Below are 25,814 nucleotides of genomic sequence, written 5' to 3' on the forward strand. Positions count from 1 at the left end.
CCTGAATCAAATGATTAGTTCATTACCAGGCTTCTGGAGAACTTCAAGACGTGTTGAGGAGGTAATTTAGCCATTTAAATCAGCTGTGTTGGATCAAGAACACATCTAAAACCTGCAGGACACCGGCCCTCGAGGCCTGGAGTTGGACACACCTGATGTAGGAGGTCGGTAGAGAGCTACAACAGTGAGTGGAAGCTCTGTCGTGGTTTGGAACTGCATTTCAGCTAGTTATGTTGGAGATGACAATATAAAAGTAGAAAAGTAAAAGTTCCGCTATGCATAGTGATGGGTAGATGAGGCCTCGTGAAGCGTTTCAGCTAGTGATGGGTAGATGAGGCCTTGTGAAGCGTTTCAGCATATTCCCCAAACTGCATCGACACTGTGTCGACACAGTGTTGCTGTTTTGCTCCATACTGACACCTGCTGGACCTTAAATATCATTGCAGGCAACTTACTTGAGACTCACAAGAGACACTGATTCAATGATCTAGTCATACTTGTATACACTGTAAGGTATTGTATTTTCCATGGAATCATTTTATATCTTTTATATTGCAAATATTGTAGACATCTTTAAAATATATTGTGAATGACATTAAGTGAAAATTAAAATGAAAGTATTGTGAATGTAATATTACCCATTTGACTCAGAGTTTATTATAAAATTCTATTCAGAAAAATAGGTTTATCCAATGTTTTTGCATTCAGTCTATTGCGTTTTTTTTTTTTTTTTTTACACCATTTCCCCAGCTTTGGAAAACTCACAGGCACAGATGAAGCTGGGGTACACAAAAACTGTAAAGCCAGGTGGAAAAGGTTCAGATAAGATGTCTTCCTCATCCCCCAGTACCTTAAAGGATCCTCTGATCTTGGAATGTTTCTCTCCGACACTCTCCACAATACTAAGGGGTTGGCAGTCCTTTATAATAAAATTCAGGCCTGCCTGGTCCAGAACACTCTTGCTTGATTTGAAAATAATAAAACACATATTAATAAAAAAAAATGATGATAAAGCCATTCAGTGTCTATATAGGCCTACCTGTGTTCATTCTCGGTGTGTTTGTCTCCTCATTTTCATGTTTGGCTCTGTAATGCCTAAACACTGAGGAGGTGCTTTTGTTTGTGTAAGAAACGCAGAGCAGATGCGACATTTAACCTGCATAAAATGAAATAAATAATTTACACTGCAAGTCACATTGCTGTTTTTCCTGTTCTGATAGATTACACTGAAACAAAGACAGACAAACAGTTACCTTGCAGTGAAAAGATCAAAATGATCCCACACAGCAGAAACATTTCTTTTTCTTTCGGGCTCCGTTTTGTTTTTGGAGATGTGTATTTTTTAATTTTTTTTTTATCTTTGCGAGAGTAATTTTGTGTGTTTTTTGGTGGCGACTCGTTCCGTTGGCAGACACGGATGCGGTACCTTTTAAACACAGTTTGGCGCGTTGGCAATGAGCGATACAGCAGCTGTATCGATCACGTGACTTTTTCTTAAAGCGACGCACGCACCGATACAGGCATCGCTAGGTGAGCTTGATACAAGCGTCGGTGCATCAGTGTTGCTGGACCCATCACTAGCTATGCAATACCATCTGGAAACAAACTGAAAACCAGCTACTTCTGAAATTGTTATTGGGCACTAAGTGTTTATGTACAGGGAGTGTAGAGTGGTTTGTTTCAGCTTTTTTGCTCACAACAGCTGCCTGATATCAGTGAGAATGAACCCAAAAGTAAACCTGTCAGAACCAAAACTATTGGCTGAAACATACTTCTGTGGTGTGCTGCCACTACCACTGACTAATTTTGAACAAAAACAGGTCATACATTGTGAGAAATCTAATAGTTTTCCATAAATTAAACATGGAGCATATTGTTAGAAAGGAAATTAGATTCTTTCTCAACAGGTGATCCAGGTGATCGATATGTATTTTTTGTCTACTTATTCTGTTGGTTTTTGTTTTTTGCCCTTTTCCCCCGTCCCTCTTCTCAGCTGTTTTTCTTTCCCCCAGTAAAGAATTAAAAAAAATTTAAAAAATAATATCAGTTATGCTGGGATCAGTTTTTGAATGGGTGACAAATAGATGCTGTTTAGTATCCGAGTGCAGTCTGTACCATTTAAATTCCAACAACAATGAACAGCAGAGCGCACTGACACTATACGAGGACATTTGAAGTTTAACGTGATGTCGTGAAAAAGCTCAAAAGGATCCCGTTTAAATGGAGGACGTGCTGAGGAAGACTCCGTTACTAACGCCGTTAAAATGAGTTTTTCTCACAGGGAAATCTTCAGCACTCCTCTGTAGGCCCGCCCCAGGAGATGGATACACCCAGCATTTCATCAACACTGTGATGGAGACCTTTGGTTTGTGTAATGTTATAAATACTCGGATACTCCCCAGAGGCTCCAGACTTTTACATAAAGATATTATATTCAGTCCTGTAAGTTATATATTTAAAAATATATGATCCTCTCTGGTTACTCTGGTATGAATAACTCTGCATCACTTTATGGTAAATAACACACTATCTGCAAAAAACTGAAAGAATTCCAGATGACAAGTTTGTAGTTCAACATACAAGTGATGACCTTTGACCTTCATCAGGTTTTATTTAATTGTGTCAGAGAAAATCTCATATGCTCTTCATGCAGGTGAGTACATCAAGTGTTTAAAACGGAAGCTGTGCAGGTCTGAGATACAAACTCAGGTCCTGTTAATGCTGATATATAGTGACACAGTTACATGAGTGATTAAACCTTTTGTTTTTTTGTCTTTAACTTTAACAACAAAACAGCTGCAGCTTTCACTGACAGCACATGTGGTACTTTAACCTTTGTACTGTTTTCATCAGTTCATTTTGCAGTTAACATGTGAACATGTTGGATGATCTGTCTGCTGTCACTGGGTGGTGCTGAGGTGTGAATCTGAGGGCAGCTCCTGTAATCACAAAGACAACAGAATCATCAAACTCAGATATAAATTTTATCCCTCAAAATTGAAATAAAGCTGATTCTTCTGTCCTCACACACTCAGGATCTGAAGTTCTTCTCTTACATTTTTTTCAGTATTACAATACACTACAGTACTTTAATCCATAGTTCCTGATTAATGAGGAGTTACTGAAGTACAAGCTTTTAAAAAAGATGTTACTGTCTTTACAGATGTGGCAAGAGACTGAAAACATGCTGTTGTTTGCACATATTTAATAATCAGCTCTGCACAGGAGCCGCAGCAGGGTGCAGCCTGTTACCTTTACAGTATAATACTTGTAATAAAAGTGCAGTAACAGTAATTAGTGACTGAGTAGCCCGGGGCGTTTCTCTTGATTTCTTTAGTAAATTCATTCACCTGCACAGATTAGCTAAACGAACCCCGACAGCCGAGTGCTCATTTTAGCTAGCTAGGTCTCAGGATCTAAGGACAGTAGTTACGGATTAGCTTACAAACACGTTTAACTTACCGAAAACGTGCAGCGGGGCCTCGGGTCCTTCTGTCGGGTAGTCCAGTTTACTGAAGAGCACCTCAGGCTGTCAGGTTAAAACAGTCCGTCGTGTTTTCGTAGCGTAAACGCTGGCCCTCCTCTCAGAGCCTACGCTCTATCTGCCCGAACACAGATACGCAAGTTTCTCCGTGACTGCAGCTGCCAGTCAAAGCTGCTATGATGACGTTTCACCCCAATTTAACATCACCGCTGTAGGAATTAGAATCAAACTTATGGGAAAGGAGACCCCTTGGACATCAATCAGCATGATGAGAACTATTGACAACAAAAGAAAGAATCTTTGGAAAAAAATTATTTAAGGAGAATAAATTTATTTTAGTCTGACCCCAGTCCCATCCGCTAACATGGAGGAGGCGGGGTTTATGACCTATACTGCAGCCAGACACCAGGGGGCGATAGAGACGTTTTGGCTTCATTTTTGGGGAGCTGTTGCGTCGTCCATGTTTTCTACAGTCAATGCTTGGAACTTTTATCGCGATGTCAACAACTCTCTGCCGGAGGGTACATAGTAACGGTTGCTAAGCAGTCGCTTAGGGGACGATGGGACAGTCGTTTCCTGTGACGTAATCGGCTTGCCTTTGAAACTTTGAACTTCTGTTTGATGTCATCAGTCCCAAAACCCACAAATAGGACCAGAAACTGTCTCTGAAATAGCAAAGTTGGAACTTGCATTTTACACGCTTTCAACGTGGAAGGTCCATTTCTGACGCGATCAACTCAAAACCGAACAGATAGTCATTTAACCCATTCTAACATACAAATATTAGAAATGGAAAACCCAAATACAGAGAACATTATGCAACTGACAACAGCTCGTGTTCATGCTGTCATCAAATCCTTTTTTGAAAATATGACAGCTGAGCGGTGGCGTTCCATTAAATCAGGAAACCCTGACATAGCCACTAAGACTCTTCTGGCTGAGGCCATTATAGAGATAATTGAAATAGCATCGAAGCATTTTCAAATGATCTCCCAGAATGCCAACATTGAAGTGTCGGAGGAGGCTGTTTTGGACAGCATGGGTAACATACTTCCCGAGCCTTTGGTGGAAGCTTTGAAAACATACAATCGTGGCCACGAGGATAGCACCGAAAACTTAGAGGAGCTCTTTGCTAAAGAGGTTGTGCTGAGTGTTCAATCTGCTCAGTCTGCTGACAGTAAAACAAGCTTAACTTTAGAAGATCAGCACATCATTCCTCCAAATCAACTGAACAAAATCATCAATTTGGGTGGGAGAATGATTAAAGCTTTCATCTCAGTGATGAAGTCTGTCGGCATGAGCTCTGATACCGTTAGCCTCACTGATTCAGAGGTGGACACTGAAATTTTAGATAGCCAGCTGGATCGCCAACATGAGATACTCATGATAGGCTCCCAGGACAGCTTAAATACGGCAACTCTGAAAACTACGGAATTTGTCATCCAAAAGGCTGTCGCTGAACTTCTCCCAGTTCAGGATCAAACTGAAGATCCTGAGTTCAACAAGTTGAAGTCAGCAACAATCAAAGAGAGTAAGCAGTTTGCGAAAGAGCTCACTCGTTCAGCCGAGGCAGAGATTCAAAATTCCCCAGAGAGTGATGAAGTTATCACTCCTGCATCATTTAAAGATAAATTGGAGCAGCCACAAAAAAACACCTCAGCTAAGATAAAAGCATTCTTTGCGAAGCAGTTTGCAAAAGCAACAATTCTTCGCGCAGTCAAAAACATCAGGGCAACATTTCAGAACACGGGGAAAGACGAAAGCAGTGAATCGCTGGAGCAGGTTGTTCATGATTTTCTGCTTCAGACCGTAAAAGATGTGAGTGAAAATGAAACCTGTCAGCTTGAACTATTTAAAAACATTTCTATGGGCAAAAGTCTGGAGTTCACCAACTAGCTCACAGAAATGCTCGACCACCATGCTTCACCCGGCATGGCACCTGAAACTTTGCCTGATCGTTTCAGAAGAGCATACATCAACAGAAAGGTCAGAGTTTTCTTGGGACTCATGAGGTGGTGGTTTTTCACCCAGGCTGAGAGCCAGAGTCAGAGCGTAATGCTCGCATTACGCGGTACACAGTCAGTGACAGAACCACAGACAAGTGTCCCAACATCCCATCCAAAACCTGACCATACTGTGCCAGACGCTTCTGTACGTAAAGCTTATATCAAAGTAATCCTTTGCAAATTGTTTAGCCGTATAGCTAAAAAATTAAACATCATGTGCACTTGTGGCTGCTCAGAGAACATCCACAGTTGGGTTCTGGAAGAAGTATGGGACCAACTGCAGGATAAAGAACTTATTATAACTCCCCAAACCCTTAAAAATCTTGAAAAGCACATTCTCAAAGACCTGCGCGATGTCTTTGGGAGTGTAGAAAGTGTTCAAGTAGCTCTGGAGTTACAGAAATCCACAGCTGTAAAACTCATTGCAACTAGCTTGACTGAACATCTGTCAAAACCGAAAAAGACGCCGTCTGCCATTGTCAGGTTTTTCACTGCACTGGCCAAAGCCATCACCAAGCCGTTTAAACGCACAACTTGAAATGGTGGCTTTGAACACCAACTCAGTATTCATGTCTTTTTCTTTCAGATAAATACCCAAATATATAAAATCACAAATGTCGTAGCAAGAGAGAAATTTGATAAGAAGTGGATTCAAGTCCCCCAACCGGTCTCGGCAGATGGCCGCCCCTCCCTGAGCCTGGTTCTGCCGCAGGTTTCCTCCCATTGAAAGGGGGTTTTTCCTGCCCACTGTCGCCAAGTGCTTGCTCATAGGGGATCATCAGATTGTTGGGGTTTTCTCTCTTGCACTGTACGGTCTTTATAATATAAAGCACTTTCAATCAGCTTTTGTTATTGGGCCCTATTTAAATACAATTGATTAGCAATTTTAAAACAAATTCCAAATCAATAAAACAAATTCCAAATTTTAACTTGTATTTGTGTCTCTTTTTATTTTCTGTCTTTATATTCAACAGGCTAAATAATGAAATTCACTGAACTTACACTGGCAAACGGACAAAACACACAGCAAGATGAGGGTCGATCACGACACACTGGGGCACGTGTTGTCGTGGAATTTTGGAAATAAAGTCTGCAACACAGAAAAGAGCTGTGATCAAGCAATTTATTACGATTTACAATTTATTCTTTAATTAAAAACAAACTATTTGTGTTTAAATATAGGAGTTTCACTGAGAGCTAAAAGCCTGATTTTCCAAATGTTTTTTACAAACCTCATTTTAAAAAAAGCATTTTCGTATTTCACATTAAAACATGTATTTAAAATGTTTTTTAAAAACCTTATTTTCAAAACAGCATTTTTGAATTCCACATTAAAAAATGATTTTCAAAATGTTTTTTAAAAGCCTCATTTTAGAAAAACATTACCGTTGCGGTACGGCTGACCACAAAGCTAATTTTCTTTGCCTTCCCCCAACTTAAACACATCCTCGAACCACACGCACTCCTGTATTTTGTTTTCAAACTCCATTACAGTTTATTTCACACCACAAACCTTTTGTAAACAATTAAAAAAATAAAAGTAAACTGCAATAAATTACAGGAAGCAATACAATAAAATAGCCTGCTAACTCTTTCACACTACGTACACACGTACACGGGGTTTGTTTTTTTGCTGTCTTTTTCTGTCAGTTTGGGCCTTTCGTCCACACGTAAACTGTGTTTTGGATGACAAAAAAACTGAGATTTTTAACCGTGTTTTTATTAGCTGCTTTATGTTTTGGCTTTTGTGTTTTGGTTCTATCAAGCCTCAAATCTTGATCTTAAATCCCATCTCTTCAAGTTTGCATCTGTGGTACTGCACGTAGTGATGAGTGTGCTCCTACCTATTCACACACAACAGTGTCACAAAAAAATCACCTGTTAGTGCCTGTGTCCTTAAATCCCGTTTCCTCCAGCTTGACAGCCCAGGCTGGAACGGGGGGTGGGTTTTATTTATGTTAGGTGGGGTGTGGTGGGTGCAAGGTGGGGTGTGAAAGGTGATGGGGGTGAGGTTTTGAGGGATGGGGGGACCTCACCCTCCTATGGGGGTCAAACTGGAGGATCCCATTTCCTCCAGTTTGACAGCCCAGGCTGGAACGGGGGGGGGGGGAGAGTGTACAGCCCAACAAAGTGTACCGGAAGCCTGTCAAAAGAGGGTTTCAGTTCACATTAATGGTTTTAGGTAGGTACGTGAGTCTGGTCTCAGGAAATCGACTCTCATCAACTCCCTGTTCCTGACTGACCTCTACTCTAAGGACTGCCCTGGCCCCTCCCACAGGATTAAAAAGACTGTTCAAGTGGAATACAGTAAAGTTTTAATAAAGGAGGGAGGAGTCCAACTAAGCCTAACCATCGTGGACACACCAGGATTAGGCGATGTGGTTGACAACAGCAAGTGCTGGCATTAATTACATTGAATTTATGAAGACTACATGACGTATTCGAAATTCCCTCACGAAAATACAACAAAGCTAAACTGAGGGAAAACCTGAACATAAACGGGGAAACTATGACTCTCACTGTGACTTTATACTATGAAGCTACAATATGACTTACTATGACTTGACTGGGAAACTGTGACAAGGGGTAGGGAAGGTAACACAGACGATGTGATACTGAACACAGGAAGACAGAGGAATTAAATACACAAATGAGGAGATCAGGGGAAGTGGAGACACATGAGCGATGCCACCAGTTCAAAGAGCAGGTCATGCTGAAGAGGAGAATGTGTATTTTCTTTAATTAAAAACAAACTATTTGTGTTTAATTAAATATAGGAGTTTCACTGAGAGCTAAAAGCCTGATTTTCCAAATGTTTTTTTAAAAACCTCATTTTAAAAAAGCATTTTCGTATTTCACATTAAAACATGTATTTAAAATGTTTTTTAAAAACCTTATTTTCAAAACAGCATTTTTGAATTCCACATTAAAAAATGATTTTCAAAATGTTTTTTAAAAGCCTCATTTTAGAAAAACATTACCGTTGCGGTACGGCTGACCACAAAGCTAATTTTCTTTGCCTTCCCCCAACTTAAACACATCCTCGAACCACACACACTCCTGTATTTTGTTTTCAAACTCCATTACAGTTTATTTCACACCACAAACCTTTTGTAAACAATTAAAAAAATAAAAGTAAACTGCAATAAATTACAGGAAGCAATACAATAAAATAGCCTGCTAACTCTTTCACACTACGTACACACGTACACGGGGTTTGTTTTTTTGCTGTCTTTTTCTGTCGGTTTGGGCCTTTCATCCACACGTAAACTGTGTTTTGGATGACAAAAAACCTGAGATTTTTAACCATGTTTTTATTAGCTGCTTTATGTTTTGGCTTTTGTGTTTTGGTTCTATCAAGCTTCAAATCCCCCTCCATTAGCAGTTTTTTTTACGTATACACGTAAACATTTTCCACAGTAAAAAAAAATTATTTTCAAAATGTTTTTAAAAACCTAATTTCAAAACCCCTTTTCAAATGACAAATTAAACTCATTTTCAAAATGCTTTAAGATAAAAAAAGACAATTCATTTAATATTACACTTTAATATTACTTTAATATATACTTAGCAAATAGGCACTTGGATTATATTTTATAACAGTATTTAACAAGAGCAAGTTTCATTTTTCCCTGGTTTTACTACCACACTGGGGCACATGTTGTCGTGGAATTTTGGAAATAAAGTCTGCAACACAGAAAAGAGCTGTGATCAAGCAATTTATTACGATTTACAATTTATTCTTTAATTAAAAACAAACTATTTGTGTTTAATTAAATATAGGAGTTTCACTGAGAGCTAAAAGCCTGATTTTCCAAATGTTTTTTAAAAACCTCATTTTAAAAAAGCATTTTCGTATTTCACATTAAAACATGTATTTAAAATGTTTTTTAAAAACCTTATTTTCAAAACAGCATTTTTGAATTCCACATTAAAAAATGATTTTCAAAATGTTTTTTAAAAGCCTAATTTTAGAAAAACATTACCGTTGCGGTACGGCTGACCACAAAGCTAATTTTCTTTGCCTTCCCCCAACTTAAACACATCCTCGAACCACATGCACTCCTGTATTTTGTTTTCAAACTCCATTACAGTTTATTTCACACCACAAACCTTTTGTAAACAATTAAAGAAATAAAAGTAAACTGCAATAAATTACAGGAAGCAATACAATAAAATAGCCTACTAACTCTTTTACACTACGTACACACGTACACGGGTTTTTTAGGGGGGTTGCTGTCTTTTTCTGTTGGTTTGGGCCTTTCGTCCACACGTAAACTGTGTTTTGGATGACAAAAAAACTGAGATTTTTAACCGTGTTTTTATTAGCTGCTTTATGTTTTGGCTTTTGTGTTTTGGTTCTATCAAGCCTCAAATCTTGATCTTAAATCCCATCTCTTCAAGTTTGCATCTGTGGTACTGCACGTAGTGATGAGTGTGCTCCTACCTATTCACACGCAACAGCGTCACAAAAAAATCACCTGTTAGTGCCTGTGTCCTTAAATCCCGTTTCCTCCAGCTTGACAGCCCAGGCTGGAACGGGGGATGGGTTTTATTTATGTTAGGTGGGGTGTGGTGGGTGCAAGGTGGGGTGTGAAAGGTGATGGGGGTGAGGTTTTGAGGGGTGGGGGGACCTCACCCTCCTATGGGGGTCAAACTGGAGGATCCCATTTCCTCCAGTTTGACAGCCCAGGCTGGAACGGGGGGGGGAGAGTGTACAGCCCAACAAAGTGTACCGGAAGCCTGTCAAAAGAGGGTTTCAGTTCACATTAATGGTTGTAGGTAGGTACGTGAGTCTGGTCTCGGGAAATCGACTCTCATCAACTCCCTGTTCCTGACTGACCTCTACTCTAAGGACTGCCCTGGCCCCTCCCACAGGATTAAAAAGACTGTTCAAGTGGAATACAGTAAAGTTTTAATAAAGGAGGGAGGAGTCCAACTAATCCTTGTTGGACACACCAGGATTAGGCGATGTGGTTGACAACAGCAAGTGCTGGCATTAATTACATTGAATTTATGAAAATACTACATGACAAGGTCAATGTCATACCTCTCATCGCAAAGGCTGACACACTCACCCCAGAAGAGTGCCATCTTTTTAAAAAACAGATTATGAAGGAAATACAGGAACACAAAATTAAAATCTACGAGTTTCCTGATGTAGATAAGGATGACGACAATAAGCTGGTCCAGAAGATCAAGGAAAAAATGCCGTTGGCAGTGGTTGGCAGCAATGTCGTTATCGAAGTGAACAGCAAGAAGGTCAGAGGTCGTCAGTACCCATGGGGTGTGGCAGAAGTCGAGAATGGGGAACACTGCGACTTCTGCAGATATACCAACTCTTTCTTTTACTGTTCTAAAGATTTAACAGGCGTGTGCACACTAAAGCTGTCAGGAGAAGGCAACTGAATCGTTCTTGGTCTAAAGAGAGAGGTCAGGTGGAGCTGAGGCACGGTCTCACCGCAAACTGGCAAAAACTAAACTGGTAATGCTAGCATAGCTTTCAAGCTAACACGCGTGACTGCCTGATTTCGTTACCCTCTAGGACGTTTGTCGATTTATGCCTCGGTGAGTGTCCATTGAAGGATGGGTGGCAACAGTTTGGCTTCACGATGATCGAGCGACCACAAACCGCGGTTCCCAGCATCGCTCAGTGGAACCTAGAGGGCTACGTGGGGCACATGTTGTCGTGGAATGTTGTAAATAAAGTCTGCAACACAGAAAAGAGCTGTGATCAAGCAATTTATTACGATTTACAATTTATACACATCAAACATTATACTTGATGGGAGAGAGGGAGGGTGGGTGAGGGGTGATGGTGGTGTGGGGGTGAGGTCCCCCCACCCTGTTTGGGCCAAACTGGAGGATCCCATTTCTTCCAGTTTGATCCCCCTTCTCTGTGTCTTTAAATCCCGTTTCCTCCAGCTTTACAGGCCAGGCTGGAACGGGGGGTGGGTGGGGTCGAGGTGGGGGTGATGGTGGTGTGGGGGTGAGGTCCCCCACTCTGTTGGGGTCAAACTGGAGGATCCCATTTCGTCACAAAAAAATCACCTGTTACTGCCTGTGTCCTTAAATCCCATTTCCTTCAGTTTGACCCCCCTTCTCTGTGTCTTTAAATCCCGTTTCCTCCAGCTTGACAGCCCAGGCTGGAACGGGGGGTGGGTGTGGTTTAGGGTGGGGGTGATGGTGGTGTGGGGGTGAGGTTCCCCCATCCTGTTGGGGTCAAACTGGAGGATCCCATTTCGTCACAAAAAAAATCACCTGTTAGTGCCTGTGTCCTTAAATCCCATTTCCTCAAGTTGGAACTGTGGTACAGCTCATAGTGATGTCATAAATCCCATTTCCTCAGGTTGGAACTGATTCTCAGTTCAGGTAGTCTTTGAACTTGCTGTCTGTCTGGTAAATGATTGGTTGCCAAGTGTTGCTGTTGTCCACTGCATCTCCAAAATCTGGTGCATCCACAATGGTCAGTGTCAGCTGATTCCCTCCCTGCTTGATCATCACTTTGGACTGTTCCACCTGCACAGTCCTTTGGATGTGCTGGGACAGCCCTGGGTCGTCCCCATTAGGATGAGATTTTTTGGATGAGCTTGTTATCCTCTTCGTCCTGTGTCTGGACAGGTGTGCGAGTTCAGCTATGAACTCATTGTCCTAATACATGTAAAAGAAAAAAAAGTCAAACACCTAAACATAAAATCTTGTGTAACTCATATAAACAGGTCTCTGTATCGCTTTCTCTCTGTAATGGAGTGGACACCTCCAAGACCAAGGGACAGCTCACCAAGAGTCCCCTGGCTCAGATGGAGGAGGAGCGCAAGGAGAATGTGATGAAAATAAAGAAGATGGAGGCAGAATCTGAGGTCGTATTCGAAATTCCCTCACGAAAATACAACAAGGCTAAACTGAGGGAAAACCTTAACAGAAACTGGGAAACTATGACTCTCACTGTGACTTTATACTATGAAGCTACACTATGACTTACTATGACTTGACTGGGAAACTGTGACAAGGGGTAGGGAAGGTAACACAGACGATGTGATACTGAACACAGGAAGACAGAGGAATTAAATACACAAATGAGGAGATCAGGGGAAGTGGAGACACATGAGCGATGCCAGCAGTTCAAAGCACAGGTCATGCTGAAGAGGAGAATGTATTTTCTTTAATTAAAAACAAACTATTTGTGTTTAATTAAATATAGGAGTTTCACTGAGAGCTAAAAGCCTGATTTTCCAAATGTTTTTTAAAAACCTCATTTTAAAAAAGCATTTTCGTATTTCACATTAAAACATGTATTTAAAATGTTTTTTAAAAACCTTATTTTCAAAACAGCATTTTTGAATTCCACATTAAAAAATGATTTTCAAAATGTTTTTTAAAAGCTTAATTTTAGAAAAACATTTACTGTTGTGGTAAAAAGGCAATAAATTACAGGAATAAAATAGCCTACCAACTCTTTTACACTACGTACACACGTACACGGGTTTTTTTTGGGGGGGGGGGTTGCTGTCTTTTTCTGTCAGTTTGGGCCTTTCGTCCACACGTAAACTATGTTTTGGATGACAAACAAACTGAGATTTTTAACCGTGTTTTTATTAGCTGCTTTATGTTTTGGCTTTTGTGTTTTGGTTCTATCAAGCTTCAAATCCCCCTCCATTAGCAGTTTTTTTACGTATACACGTAAACATTTTCCACAGTAAAAAAAAATTATTTTCAAAATGTTTTTAAAAACCTAATTTCAAAACCCCTTTTCAAATGACAAATTAAACTCATTTTCAAAATGCTTTATGATAAAAACAGACAATTCATTTAATATTACACTTTAATATTACTTTAATGTATACTTAGCAAATAGGCACTTGGATTATATTTTATAACAGTATTTAACAAGAGCAAGTTTAATTTTTCCCTGGTTTTACTACCACACTGGGGCACATGTTGTCGTGGAATTTTGGAAATAAAGTCTGCAACACAGAAAAGAGCTGTGATCAAGCAATTTATTACGATTTACAATTTATACACATCAAAACATTATACTTGATGGGAGGGAGGGTGGGTGCAAGGTGATGGGGGTGAGGTTTTGAGGGGTGGGGGGACCTCACCCTCCTATGGGGGTCAAACTGGAGGATCCCATTTCCTCCAGCTTGACAGCCCAGGCTGGAACGGGGGTGGGTGATGGTGCTGTGGGGGTGAGGTCCCCCACCCTGTTGGCGTCAAACTGGAGGATCCCATTTCCTCCAGCTTGACAGCCCAGGCTGGAATGGGGGGTGGGTGGGTGGAAGGTAATGGGGGTGAGGTTTTGGGGGATGAGGTCCCCCCAACCCCCTATGGGATGCATCTCCAAAATCTGGTGCATCCACAATGGTCAGTTTCAGCTGATTCCCTCCCTGCTTGATCATCACTTTGGACTGTTCCACCTGCACAGTCCTTTTGATGTGCTGGGACAGCCCTGGGTCGTCCCCATTAGGATGAGATTTTTTGGATGAGCTTGTTATCCTCTTCGTCCTCTGTGTCTGGACAGGTGTGCAAGTTCAACTATGAACTCATTGTCCTAATACATGTAAAAGAAAAACAAGTCAAACACCTAAACATAAAATCTTGTGTAACTCATATAAACAGGTCTCTGTATCTCTTTCTCCCTCATTCAACCCATTTATTTGTCTAATAATTATTAGCAGATAACTGGGTTTTGCCATGGTTTGGAAAGGAACCTGATTAGTATTTGTACAAAGTAATGACTGACACAAAACAAGCTTGTCGATTAAGTCCGGTTTTTGTTTATTCTCATTTTTTCAAAACGCAATAATCCTGGAGATACTTGCATCTGCACTGTGCTTAATTCTGATGCAAGTCCTAGATCTAAGCTGGATCCAAGTAATTGTGCGAATGCTGTAAAGCATTCACACTATTGTTTTTTACAATAGTGTGCTTTTTACACTATTGTTTTTTTGGGGGGGGGTTACAATATTCTGCTATTTCTGCTAATCCCGGCTATGACTTTTGCTATTTATTACTATTATACTTTATAAAATATTAAGGTTTTTTCTGTTTTGTCACATTGAAATGAACGGAAAACTTCCAAAATTCTGCTGAAACTTGCTCATTTTTCAAACTTTCAAACTACTTCCACATACTTTCACGTAGAAACTCAATTCAAACTTTAAAATGCTCTCAAATTATTGAGCTATTTATGTGTAATTCAGCTTTTTCACATCTTTTTTGTTTTAATTGAATCCCCTTTAAGTTTTCAGTTTAACATTATGATTTTTCAGAAAATACATGCGTTGTTATGGTTGCTATGCAGTTTGCTTTCAGTGGCTCATTGGACCTTTCTGAATCTTTTCTTCATGTCTAAACATGTTACTTGCTACTTTCTCAATTTTCACTCTACCCCCATAAATAATACTTATTACCGTTCTGCCATGAATTACGTTTGTTTGAGGGTAGGAAATTGGTCCTTCTCTCAGATTTCAAACTCTGGAAATGAAGCACTTTTTTCTCTCATATCTCATTGATGGATTTCAACAGAGGCTTCCTTGACTGTTCACCAAAGCCTGCTGATTGTTAGGTTGAACAAATGATACTGATGCTCCATATAGATTTAAAGTTACAAAACGTTGTTTGAGAGCAAGTCAAGGCTTTTTTTTGTGCCAAATCGTAGTATTTGTCCCAAAGCATAGTATTTATGCTAAAACATGGTATTTCTGTTATCTTATAGTATTTCTGTTAATTCATAGTTTCTGTGCCAAATCATAGCATTTCTGCTATGTTAAAGTATTTTGGGCTAAATATAGTATTTCTCCTAAATTCCTGTATTTCTGAGAAGTTATCATGTTTCTGCTAAGTTCCAATATTTCTGCTAAGTTGTGCTATATTAGAGTATTTCTGCAAGTATTATGTTTCCTCTAAGTTATTGCAGTTCTGCTAAGTTTTTACATTTTTGTTGTGTTCACTTGTTATGCTTATGCAAAGTTATTAAAATTTTTGCAACTTTTCAGCAGTTTTCAGCAGACAGCTTCACCCATACAGGATTCACACAGCATTTTCACAGGAAATGCAAATTTTTCTAGTTCATTAATATTTTTTATAAACTCTTCAAGGCCATAAAGTATTTATCTAATAAATAAAGCGGCCGCAATATTTTTTAATCTGTCTATTAAAAAGTGAAATTATTTGAAAACAAGGTTTCATAGCTAAATGGTCTAAACATTTTCAGATTATCAAATACTGGGGGCTGCCAGCGCTACCCCTCAGCCACCTAGCAGATGCACCTATGGTACAATTTTGAAAATCCTAGATGATTTTCAAAATCTCCAAGGTCAAGCTCACCGAGACTCAAAATCTTTTTAGTAGCTGCACCTATGGGATGAATTTGACAACTTCGTTGTAACTTCGTTCTTGAGTTGTCCATGCTCCCTGTCCAGCAGTGGGACGACAAAAGCCCATCAGCCTTTTACAACCAAGGGGTAAAAGAACTTTTGAAGATTCTTTAGAGTTTTGAAAGATTTTTGGTCCACATTTATTTGTTATTTTTATAAAACTGATCTTTTATAATAACACCCACCATATTTTCTGTCACTAAATTGCTCAGATCCTCGCTGGGTACATGCCGAGCCCCTTGATAACACATTCACGCACAAGATCAACATCATCCTGTCAAAGGGTGACAACGCAGCAATTTGTTAAATTTATTATTTATCCTAAACTGTACACACAAATTACAATTCTTTCTTACCTGGACCATGGGATCCAGAATGGTGTTCTTATCTCTCCTCCTCACGTTTTGGACACCTTTCTTAGCTTGTTAGACAGCACATCTATCTGCGAGAGAAATCTGGACTGCAGTGGCATGGTGGTAATGCACTTAAACTCTGCATTCATCTAAAAAGAGAAGTTTTCACATAAAAATACTGTCAAAAACTCAAATCTCACAAGGTCGCATTCACACAAATTTGTTATGTTTTCTCACATTAATATTTATTAGCTATGCATCCCATTTTGCTTTTGAAGATATGTATCTACATTTTGCTTTGTTACAACAAGAACAATGCCACAGGCCACACAGACTGACAACCCTGCATACTCTACTGATCAAGTTAGAAGTGGCTTTTAACCATTGATTGTATATAAAAACAGACTGATGTAACCCATGAGTTCAATAATACTTAGAAATCTTAAAAGGAACCCCAAACTATTATGACAAGTTACTCTAAACATGTTACAAATTATCTCCACTACATTAAAACATACTTGAGAATAACTACAATTTTTTGGTTATTCATTAAATCTTTGTTGTTTAAAACTATGTTGGAGCCGGGCATGTTTTTGCGCGCACAATGCATTCTGGGACGATGACATGTATTGGTTGTCGGCAGTATAGGCGCTTTTGTTCAGCTAACCTGTTTTGTTTTTTATAGCGTAGCAATGGTATTATTTAACTTGCCTGTTAGTGACCTGGTTATGACTTGGTAGACCAGCACTATACCGGTCATTGAGACTAACAAGGGCTGCCCAATGATCATCTGGATTAAATACATTTTCTTGTTTTATTTAGTGAAAAACCAAAAGATCTGCAAACTTGTCAGTACAGATTAGGGAGCTGAATAAAGCTGGGCATACACTGTGCAATTTTTTCAGTCACGTTATTCAGCTCCTGCTCAAACTGTATGATTGAATTGCAGGGGTTAGAAGTTCGTCGGTCATGATGCAGGGTCTCACACTATACGGCCTGATGCTCTGATGCGACCTGAGTGCTCACACTATGCGTCCATAACATCTGTGTCTTGCTCTCCCTCTCTGTCTTTCACTCACACAGACACACACACCACCATCAACTTTGCTAAATTGCTAATGAAAAACATTGACCAGGCAGCTGCAATTGAGCAGCAATGTCCATCCAACTCTTTTCACGGTTGGTGCAGTCTCGATAAATTTGTGAGGCCACATCGAAAAGGCTCGGTTGAACTTGCCAAAGTTTTACAAGTTGTGCCTCCATCACTTGTGTCCAGATCACACACTGCACTGCCGTGCTACTCCGTCTTTCTACTTCAATTTCTGTTTGCGCGTGCGCAGTGTGAGAGGCTGCGTTGACACCCTCACGAGGGCCGACAGGATTTCAAACAGGTTTGATTTTCTTGCGACCATACAATTGATGATCGTGAGCTGGTCGTGAGGTGCTAATAGCTTCTCTTTACCCCATGTATACTACACAATGCACGACACACGATTAAGGCGAAACTCGGCCGTTTCCCAAAACGGTCGCACAACTGAAAAATCGGCTCAAAATGGGCCAAAAATCGCACAGTGTATGCCCAGGGAGCACCTGGAGGAAGTGGTGGTGTACACTAAGTATTCATTCAAATACTATGTTTAAAAAGAAAAACACAACAACACCCAGAAGTCAACAGGTTATGATCTCAAACACATTCCCAGATGTTTGAGTTAGTAAGCTGCAAATTTGAGATAAGCCAAATTTATTGACGGTGAAAATTTCTTTTGTTTTGATTCAATAGTGGAAAATAAACTTTAGTATTTCATATTTTGGTAAAGTTGGAAGTGAAGTAGAACATATAATTTTATTAAATTAACAGCCATCAACATGATGAGATCATTTTATACACAGAAACACCGTTAAACCAAACTGTTTGTGTATCTGTACAATGTATTTTTCCCACTTTGTTCTTTAATGTGACAAACTAAAAACTTGCGTTAATCAACCAAAGTAACTTACACAGAGAAACAGACACGCTGAGCAGAATTCTATTTGATGCTTTTAATTACATTAACACGGGACACCTCCCTGCAGGTGGAGAAGAGGGGCTGGGGGAGTGGAGGTGAAGAGATGAAAGCAGGAAGGTTGAGGGTGCGGAGAAGGATGTATGGGGTCTGCAGGTGAGGGTCTTAACAGAAGAAGGTGCGGAAAGGAGGTCAGACGGTCTCGTGTCTATCTTAAAGTCCAGCACCCTCCTCACTGCCCCTTTCAGCAAAAAACTTCCCAAACAATCTCCATTTACCTATTTCCTTCTTTTCTGGCTTCTCTTTCTCTTCGACTTCCATTTTTTCTTGCTTCTCTTGATTTTTCTGGTCTTTTGTGGCATCTGTCTCTTGCTCACTACATTTTCTCTGCCCATGCAACTCCATCAAGTTTGTATAATTCTGCAGAAGTACTTCGTAGTTCTTCTTAAGTTGCTCCAATTGTTCCTCCTCACCTTTATGCTCCTCTTTCATGTGTTTACACTCCTGTTCCAGCATTTATTCCACACCTTTCTGACTCTGGGCCTCTTTGTCTGGCTTCACTTTTACACTTGCATCTTTTGAATTTTCCATTTCTTGCTTCTGCTCCTCCACTGTTTTCTTTTCTGCTTCCAGTTGTTTGTAACGTTCTTCAAGTTCCTTGTATTTCTGCTCGGCTTCGAGTTTATATTTTACAAAAAGATCCAGGTGGATGTACCTTTGCCTTTCTTCCAAGAGACCATTTATACGTCTCCTCAGCATGTGTACGCTGTCTCTGAGGTCTTGGTTTGCTCTTCGGAGGGCGTTGATGTCATTGTAGGGCGGACCGCCCCAGCGAGGACCGCCAATGTTTAGTGGATTTCTTTGGTAGTTGAACCTTTGGGTCATTGTAACTGTTACGGCCTCTGGCCTCAGGTGGCTTCTTCTTCTTCTTCTTCTTCAGTCAAGTTTAACGGCAGCTTGCATCCAAAACTGTTGCATTACTGCCATCTCCTGGCTGTTAATCTTCCATCACTCCTGAATCCTCAAATCCTCTTGATGAGACCAGTATTTCTCAAAAAACGAAAAACCACCACTTTCCCTTCACCATGACTTAACTTATTAACCACTTGTTCAAACGTAAGTTCCCTTCCACCACTCATTTCACCCCACATCACCCTCCTGTGACTTGCATACTTCCTACAACTAAGGAGTACATGCTCTACCGTCTCCATATCAGTGCACACATCACACAACCCAGTCGGCCTCAGGTGGCCCCGCCTTCCTCCATGGAAATCAGTGTTCCAGGACTCACGGGGGATTGGCTGGCCCCGGATCTGTGCCCGCCTCAACTTCATGCAGATCAGAGTGTGCCAGACCACTCACACCATTGGCTGCTGCAGGAGCCTTGAACACGATGGACCAATGACACGGCTGCCTGCATTTACCGGGGAATACAAAAGGCTGGAGGTCCTTCAATCAGTGGCTGCTGCTTAGGACTGAACATGCAGTTTGCCCTTCGTGCCTCCCTCTTCAATCTTTGTTGAACTTGTTTCTTTGTCAAACCATGATGCATGCTTGAACTTAGCCTGATTAGAGCTTTGCGCTGCTAGCTGGCTGTGAGTAGAAATTGTGATGCTGGCTCGCCTTAGTTTTCTCCTAGCTTTTAGTTTGTGTGCCGCCAGCTTGCCTTAGTTAACCATTAGCTTTTACTCTTGTCTTCTTTTTTTGTCTTTATATAGTAATTGTTTGCCCAGGGGTCTCTTGAACAGCCCTGTCGGTTTTCTGTTTAAAGTTTGAAATTAAAACCTTTCTTTACTCAGTTTTGTGTTCGGGGCTTGTGTATGTTACTCCTCCCCTGACGCCTAGCAGAGGGGGTCGTAACAGTAACAAACTACTTTTTTTTTTTTTTTTTTTTTTTTACCTTAAACAAAAGAAATCCTTTCTAGACACGAAATTTAACGTTGAATAAAGGCTTTTGCTGTTTGCAGTTGAAGAGCTCGTTAGGTTTTGACGGAAGAACGACGCATTCAGCTGTTTGCCACCGCGTGACCATGGCAACGACCTTTGACAGGGCTCAAGTTATTTTGCTCTTCAAAAACAAATAAATAACGACACACACAGCACACAGTTTTGTATTTATAATTTTGTTTCACTTTCTCTTTTCCCCAAATATATTCAATACATTTTTGGTTTCTCTTTTTGGTCTCATCCTTAACACTCCATTAAGAACTTTTTCTTCTGCGTCAGTCAGTTAAGCTCACCCATTGCAATAAAACTAGCCCGTAAATAACTTCGCGTTACCAGAGCACCTCTAAAAATACTTTTACTGCTATATTAATAGTAGTAATAATAGCGTATGTTAGTATTTTCTTATATTTTCCTAGGTAGAAAGAAAATGAAGAGGCAATTTTATGAGAAAAATCAGTGATGCAGACTTAAATCACCCTTTAACAGAAATACAGCGAAAGTTCAGACTGTTCTGATAATGCGTTGGCGTTAATTACAAAGATTCTGCTTATTTTTATGTGTTCTCTAAATATCTTAAAACGTTAGCTATTGTAGCTTAAATCGTTAGACTATTAGTTCATTTTAACCTTCTGAACCGGGAGTTACCGGCCAAGAAGCTGATCTACTTAATTATTTTAGTTTGTTAAAAATTCTATTCATATTCTGCTTGAATTTGGCTTCAGTGTTTGTAACAGTAAAGCTCCAGATCCCGGTGACAGCAAATCACAACAGCAGCCTGTATTCAATTGGTTTATTTTTTTTATTCACTACAACATTTAACGTTTGTATAAAAGACTGAGAGAGGAGGACAGAGAGGGAGAGAAAGGAAAATATGTGATTGACTGAAATGTGCCTGTTTCTCATCTTGTCAACTTTGCAACAAGTAGTTCTTTAAAGACTGAGCGTTTGCTCGGGTTTTTCTAACTAAAGGCACCAGAGAAGTGAGGATGAAACGGAGGAAGCACCTGCCCCTTTCCTGATGGGTGCCCTAAGTGCCCTTTTCTTGAGGCAATTTTTTAATCTTTATTTATTTATTTTATGTGTGTGTGCGTGTGGAGTCCTGCCTGCGCCCCAAACAATAATATTTAACTATTAATCACAGTTTGGTAAATAAAAGGATCTGGTTTGCATCAGTCACATGACTACCATTAACCAATGATCGCCCTTGACTGCAGAGCGCGCTGGTTACGAGCCAGGAACGAAGAGCACGCGTATTTTTTGCTGTCTGAGCAGTGCTTAGCTGACGAATTGAAACAAATGGGCGCGCTGTGTGTGCACCAGCGCGACTAATATTAGCTGTCCTTTTATTAACTGCACAAGTGCTGGTCATAGCTGCTAGCTGGCTGGGTAAGGGTGTCAGGGATCTTAGTCTGTCCACCGTTTAAGGAACATATTTAGTTTTAAAGTAAGTTCATGGGCTTTTCCTGCCTTTCTGGAGGACTTATTAGATATTTCTTTGTGGGATGACCCAAATTTCTATTGTACTTTTTTTAAATACTTGCCAGATTTAACAGTGTCCCATTTGATACTGGGTGGTGACTTTAACTGTGTGCTTAATCCTCAACTTGATAGATCAAATCCAAAACCTGATAGCAGAATTTCAAAAGCGGGTAATGTTCTAAAATCCTTTATGCAATCTTATGCTTTTTTTGACCCCTGGAGGAACAAAAATCCTACATCTAAACAATTTTCATTTTTCTCACCAGTACACCGGTCATACTCACGGATAGATTTTTTTGTTGTAGATAATAGAATTCTTCCCAAGGTTTTAGATTGCCAATATAACTCTATCGTAATCTCAGACCATAGTCCAGTACAATTAGATGTTAATTTTTATGAACGCTCAAGTCAAAAACTGGCCTGGCGACTTGATCCTTTACTCCTAACTAAAGACTCATTTAAAAAAATGGTCTCTGAGCAAATACAGTTTTTCTTAGAGACAAATCAAACCCAAGGGATGAAAATGACTGTTGTATGGGAAGCATTAAAGGCCTATCTTAGAGGCCAGATAATTTCATATGTATCATTTCAAAAAAAGAAATACTTCCAACAAATGAACAACTTAGCCAACAGTATAAAAGAGATTGATTGCTTATATGCAGAAAATCCAACACCAGACCTCTATAAGAGAAAATTATTACTAAATTCAGAGTACAAAATTTTGTCCATTAAGCAAACAGAACGTCTATTTTTCAAATCAAGGCAAAAGTTTTATGAACATGGGGAAAGAGCCGGGAAACTTTTGGCACATCAACTTAAGCTATCCATATCAGCTAACACGATTTCTGAAATTTGTAAAACCTCTGGAGAAAAGACGTCCAATCCAAAAACCATTAATGACCAGTTTAAAATGTTCTATTCCAATCTTTACACTTCAGATCCGGTTGATGGAAAAAAGGTTGCTGAAATGCTTAATAGATTACCGATTCCACAAATATCCGTAAATGATAGAACAGAAATTGATAGAGAGATAACCATTAGTGAAATTGTTGAAGTAATTAAATCAATGCAAAGTAACAAGGCACCGGGACCTGATGGTTTTCCTATTGAACTATATAAAATGTTTATAGATAAACTAGCGCCTATACTCAAAGATGTATACCAGGAAATATTTTTTCAAGAGAAATTACCAGATACTATGAAGCAAGCCATAATTTCGGTGCTGTACAAAAAAGGTAAGGATCCCTCACAATGCAGCTCCTACAGACCAGTGAGCCTTTTAAATTGTGACTACAAAATTCTCACAAAAATTTTAGCTAATAGAATTGGTCTTATACTGCCAAAACTTATTAATCCTGACCAAACCGGCTTTATGCCAGGGCGACAGTCATTTTATAATATGCGCCGCCTATTTAATATTTTATATACATCAGAATCAAAAGAAGAGTCAGAAATAATAATTTCTCTTGATGCAGAAAAGGCCTTCGACCGTATAGAATGGCCATACCTTCATGCGGTCCTAAATAAATTTGAATTTGGCCCATTGTTTCGAAAATGGATTAAAATATTGTATTCCTCTCCAGTTGCGGCAGTGAGGACAAATAATGTAACCTCTGACATTTTTCAGCTAAGTAGAGGCTGCAGGCAAGGTTGTAGTTTATCTCCCTATCTTTTTAATTTAGTAATTGAACCTTTAGCTATCGCTCTTAGGGAGGACAGTCAGGTTGCCGGAATTTCTAGGGACGGGACAGTGCACAAAGTGTCATTGTATGCAGATGACTTATTACTGTATATATCTAATCCAACGGCAGGGGCGATTTTAGCCCATTTTTGGGGGTGCTTCAGCACCCCCAAAAATGAATCAAAGCACCCCAAAGATTTCTTACTTTTTTTTGACAATATTTGCTGTTTGTGTGACACACTACTAAAAATATAAAAAGCATATAGTACTTGGTTGAGACGGAACATTTTAACAACAAAAGTATAGATAACCCCCCCCCCCTCCCAAAATGGTTTGTTCCAGCTCGCCCCCACTCTGGCTCTAGGGCCGTTGCTGCCAGAGCGATGGTAGCTGAGACGCAGCGGAGCGGAGGTGGAGTGCCGTAGCCTGGATTAAAACAGGACATATTAGCAGCATTTAACCTTCAGTTACTCTTTATGTAGTTAGATAGGAGTCATGTTTCTTTTTAGCTGAAAAACATTACACCCAGGTAACCTGCAGTGTTGAAAACGTGTTTTCCAATGATGTTTGCTACCCTACAATCCGTCCTGCTCTGTAGTAAATTCAGCGACATTTGACCGTCCTGTTGCTCCCACTGAAATGAATACAGCCTATTTAATATATAAAACTTAAAATTGTCCGTAGCCTGCTGTTGTTACCACTGTCCTGTTTGAAATGGATACTAACTAGCTAACTGACTGAATGCCCATTAACCTTATAACTCCTGTTGTGTGTGTGTGTGTGTGTGTGTGTGTGTGTGTGTGTGTATAGAGAGAGACAGCCAGGTTCATAATGGATATAAGGAAGTTTTTTCAAAAACAGGAGCCACATTTGTCATGTTACGGCTGTGTGCAGACAGGAATAGGACCCAAGGTGCAGACTCCGGAGACAGTCATGAACTCAAAACAGCTTTATTGCTGAACAAAGAATATCTACAAAACCTAAACTGAGAAGAAACTAACAAAACACACACAGGGAGCCACAGGGAGATACACACAGCATGAGGGACGACGCGACACTGACTCAAAGAAACACAGGGTTTAAGTACACTGGGAAGTAACGAGGGGAATGAGACACAGAAGGAGGGCACAGCTGGGAGAAATCAGAACTAACGAGACAAGGAAGCAAAGCAGGACACATTCACATAAGACCCGGACCTTCAAAGTAAAACAGGAAGTAACACAGACTGAACTTACAGACACAGACTCACAGGCAAGCACTACAGAGGGAACAGAGGTGGGAACAGGGCAGACACAGACACTGACTGGACACGAGGATATAGCCGACAGGGGAGACAGCAACTAAGGATAACACAGAGACATAAACCATCAGACAGAACTTCAAAGAAACCAAAGACTAGAAATGATAAATATAATAAACTCAAAACCCTGGGTCAACGACCCAGGCATCCTAACAACATTCAGGTAAAAGTGTAAGAACAAATGATCCATCAATAAATGATAATGTTGGATCAGTGTTTCAATATTTATATCTTTTATTAGATGTTCATGTGGTTTGGTTATTTGCCTTTTGGTTGAAAGTACACTGAGAGAGGACTTTTCGTTAGTGATCTTAACAATTTTATTTTTCATATTAATGTAATTTTTCATCTAATTGAATACAATCTATTTGTGTATGATTGTCAGTCCAAAGAGGGAGAGAGGAAAGAGGGAACATGAGGAGAAACAAGGTCAGGAAGAACCAGGTAAGAAAACAGACAGGGAACAGTGACGGGCAAAACAGAAACTATTAAACTGACAAAGAGAAAAAACCTCATTTTACTCATACAGTCTGGAAGTTGCGTTCTCCCTATATTAAAGCTGCTGTACAGAATCTGCAAAACAAACTGGGTTGAGACATTTTTGACCCTCTTCAACAACATTCCAACATAACATTATCATTGATTGGGGAGATTAAAATTAATGATTTTATGTGGTTCAGCCACAACTCTATTAAAACCTCAGCCAGTAATAGGTAGGCCAACTTTTGGACTGTCCAGTTGTCTGTATGACTGCCGCATACAGACTTATGCGGCAGAGAAACACTTATCAGTGTTTCTCAAACTTTTTACAGTGTGTACCACCTGAGAAAAATGTCAAGCTCTCCCAAGTACCACTATGAAAGCATGAAACTCATAAATCTTACAACACAAAATTAGTATTATTAAATTAGTTAAATTAGTATCTGCAGTAAAGACTTTTTCATACATTGTATACACTCTACCTCAGGCAAAGTTGCCTCCATTTTTATAGTTTTTTATTAATATTTTGTAATAATTTATTCTGTTTTGGGAGTGTTTTTTATGTATCTGTATTATATTATACATACACATTAAAAGTGAATCTCTGTCCAAATGCACTCAGTTTACTTCTTACTCACTATGAGCATCATTCATCATTTTCCCCCAGTAATTAAGGTTAGAATATGTATTTTTTTTAAAAAT

General features: G+C 39.7%; 1 protein-coding gene across 1 annotated transcript in view; it reads left to right on the forward strand.

The window, feature by feature from the left end:
• The window catches only part of LOC109194485 (zinc finger protein 2), a 37,223-nt gene extending 17,142 nt beyond the window's left edge, over positions 1–20,081 (forward strand). Inside the window, exon 5 of the mRNA XM_025911817.1 lies at positions 18,444–20,081. Within this exon, the coding sequence (XP_025767602.1) occupies positions 18,444–18,565 (122 nt within the window). The 3' untranslated portion in view covers positions 18,566–20,081. The remainder of the gene's footprint in view (positions 1–18,443) is intronic.
• The last annotated feature ends 5,733 nt before the right edge of the window (positions 20,082–25,814 follow it).

Source organism: Oreochromis niloticus, linkage group LG11, assembly GCF_001858045.2.
Source record: "Oreochromis niloticus isolate F11D_XX linkage group LG11, O_niloticus_UMD_NMBU, whole genome shotgun sequence".
Taxonomy (NCBI): Eukaryota; Metazoa; Chordata; class Actinopteri; order Cichliformes; family Cichlidae; genus Oreochromis; species Oreochromis niloticus.